The 3,467-nt window shown below is 47.0% G+C and overlaps 1 protein-coding gene across 1 annotated transcript; it reads right to left on the bottom strand.

Annotated features, from left to right (window-relative positions):
• Window positions 1-1,064: 1,064 nt before the first annotated feature.
• On the bottom strand, window positions 1,065-2,059 carry LOC121583503 (RING finger protein 224-like). Its single transcript, XM_041899646.1, has 2 exons — window positions 1,772-2,059; window positions 1,065-1,364 (listed from the first exon to the last, which is right to left on the bottom strand). Exons 1-2 carry the CDS (start codon window positions 2,057-2,059, stop codon window positions 1,065-1,067), a joined length of 588 nt encoding a protein of 195 aa, XP_041755580.1.
• Between the last annotated feature and the right edge of the window lie 1,408 nt (window positions 2,060-3,467).

Genomic DNA, 3,467 nt, shown 5'->3' with positions numbered 1-3,467 from the left:
TATTTTCTTCTTTCATTCTTTTACAATTGCACATGACAAAATGGTTACAGCCAGGTAACTGGCAAAATAATGGAAACACGTAAATGAGGGATACAAAGTATATTGAAAGCAGGTGCTTCCACACAGGTGTGGTTCCTAAATGAATTAAGGGTCATGCATAAAAATGCTGGACAGGCCATTATTTTAGCTACCATGGCTTACCATAGGATGACAATGCCCCATCCACAGGGCACGAGTGGTCACTGATTGGTTTGATGAGCATGAAAACGACGTAAACCATATCCCATGGCTGTCTCCATCACCAGATCTTAACCCAATTGAACACTAATGGGAGATTCTTGAGCGGCACCTGAGACAGCGTTTCCATCAACAAAACACCAAATGCTGGAATTTCTAGTGGAAGAATGGTGTCACTTCTCTCCAATAGAGTTCCATACACTGGTAAAATCTATGCCAAGGTGCATTGAAGCTGTTCTGGCTCGTGGTGGCCCAAAGCCCTATTAAGAAATGTAATGTTGGTGATTCCTTTATTTTGGCAGTCAGTTACCTGTACATTCTCACACTGATAAATTATACTATAACTCAACGAAGTGTGTATAAAATAAGACTTTCAATAATCAAGATACCAATAGCCCAAATGTCCAACTGTATAGTTGAAAGGAGGCAGTAGAGGAGTCTGGGTTGTAGGTGAGCGCATTGAGTTCTTTATCCAGCATCCCATTTTGAGTGCTGAAACGTTCTTTCTCCCACAAGTCTTCAAATCAAATCAGAAACATCTTCCTGCGTAAAATGACACACAGACACAATGTTGTCCCCCACACAACTTTGTCAATCTCCTGACCAATATGTTCTCCCCAGTAATGTTAATTGCACACGTTATAACTAAGGCCTGGCATTTTCCTTGGTCAGATCACGCAGTCAGGCCCCAGTTATAACCTATATTTTCCATTGTGTAGCCTTGGAAGCCCAGGTGTCCCTATAATCAGTTACAGGAGGTACTGTAATGGGAAAACTGCTGGCCAGATGCTTTAATAACTCCTGTCATTCATACATGACTGGGCAGCCTAGCAGCACCACCAGCAGCAGAAGAAGCGCCTGCAGCAGGGGCTCCTGTGGAAGCGAGGCTCAGCCAGTCCTCCATGGTTCCAGGTGGCCTGAGGCTGCTCTATGATGGACTGCTTCCCAAAGGAGGGCTTGTGCTCCAGCTGGTTGCTTAGTTCTCTTCCTCCCTGCCGGGGGCTGGACCTCTGGCTGTGCATGTCAGCCTTGACCCCCAGGAAAGATGCTAGGTCCAGGTCCAGGGCTGTAGCTCCCCCGCGAGGTAGCGGGGTATTCTGCCGGCATTGTGGACAGGGGATCCACATCTGCTGGGGAGTAGGAGAGAGAGCAGGGTTGATTGGGACACGTTGGTTCGTCAATCCCGTTATAGATTTTTAGGTAGGCTAATAGTTATGACTGCTGTAGCTAATAATGAGATCTCAATACAGCATTCCTCTTCGAAAGTGTCTGGAAGGAATCCGTTGCTCTTCAGGATTGGTCAAATTAATTTGAGATTATGCATATTGGCTGATCCTAACAAATCAGGTCTCCCCTTTATCAAATCACTTTCACGAAATCAAAGGAACAAGCTAATAGCTTGCCTTTGGGACATAGGCCAGTCTGTTTGAGCTATTCTGAAAGTGGTCCAAAGATCTTTTACTTTTTATAGTCCCTAATTGACCAGAGATGCTGCCTCTGTAGGACTGCTGTTGTGACAATCAGTCAGACCCACCTGCTCATTGAGGATGGTGTCAAGGCGTCTCAGGCAGGCCTGGCAGAAGGTGTGGCCGCAGTAGAGCTTGCGTGGCAGCCTCTCAGTCAGGTTGAAGGCACAGAAGCAAATGATACAGTCCAGTTTACGGCTGTCTCTGGATGGCTGAACTCCTCCAGCCTCCACACCACCCTCTACTGGGGGATCTACAGGGGCCTCTGGGGCCTCTAGGTTAGGGGCCTCTGCTGGTGCCTCTGGGGCATGAAAGTCTGGGGTATCAGGTACTGGGGCTTCCTCCTCCTCATCCATCCTGTACAGGAAACCAGATTATGAATGGCGCTTATTGCTAGGGCCCAAGTGACATTACGACTACAACTGATAATAAAATATTTATAGCACCTGTTATGTGCAATACAGTGCAGCCCAATGCTTAATAGGTCAAATAATCAAACACACCTGCAGCCAAATTATTGGAGAAAACTAACAGTTGATTAATACAAAGAGTGAGGAAAATAGAGGAATGGAATGAATAAGGCATTTAGACTAAAGAAAAAGGATTGAGACCCACGTTTGATGTCAGCTATGGACTTCTGTTCCAACACTCTCTGTCCGGTCAGTCAGCTGTGGACTTCTGTTCCAACACTCTCTGTCCGGTCAGTCAGCTGTGGACTTCTGTTCCAACACTCTCTGTCCGGTCAGTCAGCTGTGGACTTCTGTTCCAACACTCTCTGTCCGGTCAGTCAGCTGTGGACTTCTGTTCCAACACTCTCTGTCTGGTCAGTCAGCTGTGGACTTCTGTTCCAACACTCTCTGTCCGGTCAGTCAGCTGTGGACTTCTGTTCCAACACTCTCTGTCCGGTCAGTCAGCTGTGGACTTCTGTTCCAACACTCTCTGTCCGGTCAGTCAGCTATGGACTTCTGTTCCAACACTCTCTGTCCGGTCAGTCAGCTGTGGACTTCTGTTCCAACACTCTCTGTCCGGTCAGTCAGCTGTGGACTTCTGTTCCAACACTCTCTGTCCGGTCAGTCAGCTGTGGACTTCTGTTCCAACACTCTCTGTCCGGTCAGTCAGCTGTGGACTTCTGTTCCAACACTCTCTGTCCAGTCAGTCAGCTGTGGACTTCTGTTCCAACACTCTCTGTCCGGTCAGTCAGCTGTGGACTTCTGTTCCAACACTCTCTGTCTGGTCAGTCAGCTGTGGACTTCTGTTCCAACACTCTCTGTCCGGTCAGTCAGCTGTGGACTTCTGTTCCAACACTCTCTGTCCGGTCAGTCAGCTGTGGACTTCTGTTCCAACACTCTCTGTCCGGTCAGTCAGCTGTGGACTTCTGTTCCAACACTCTGTCCGGTAAGTCAGCTGTGGGGTGATATAAGACAACAGGTTGGTTGGAAGCAGAGACACCGATATCTATTTACTGGATAAGAGTGTCTGCTAAATGACAAAAATGTAAATGTAAACCGAATGTCAGTCTCACTCAGATCTTCTATACCAGCAGTTCTCAAACCTCTCCTCAGGGACCCTCAGCCCTTAAATGTATTTTAACTATTCCACAGCTACCAAACCTGATTCAAATTGTGAACTAATCATCAAGCTCTTGACTAGGTGAATCAGGTGAATTAGTTCAGGGCTACAACAAAATTGTGAAACGTCTGGGGGTCCCTGAAGAGAGGTTTGAGAACCACTGTTCGTTACTACCTATTGATTGTCCTTAACTAA

The sequence above is a fragment of the Coregonus clupeaformis genome, chromosome 15 (assembly GCF_020615455.1).
Source record: "Coregonus clupeaformis isolate EN_2021a chromosome 15, ASM2061545v1, whole genome shotgun sequence".
NCBI classification, from domain to species: Eukaryota; Metazoa; Chordata; class Actinopteri; order Salmoniformes; family Salmonidae; genus Coregonus; species Coregonus clupeaformis.
This window is presented reverse-complemented; position numbering and strand designations above follow the sequence as displayed.

Excerpts from the sequence above, each read along its gene's own strand:
- LOC121583503 (XM_041899646.1), bottom strand. The coding sequence starts at position 2,059 with ATGGATGAGGAGGAGGAAGCCCCAGTACCTGATACCCCAGACTTTCAT. Across the intron at positions 1,365-1,771 it reads ACACCATCCTCAATGAGCAG|ATGTGGATCCCCTGTCCACA; the intron begins GTGGGTCTGACT and ends ACTCCCCAGCAG.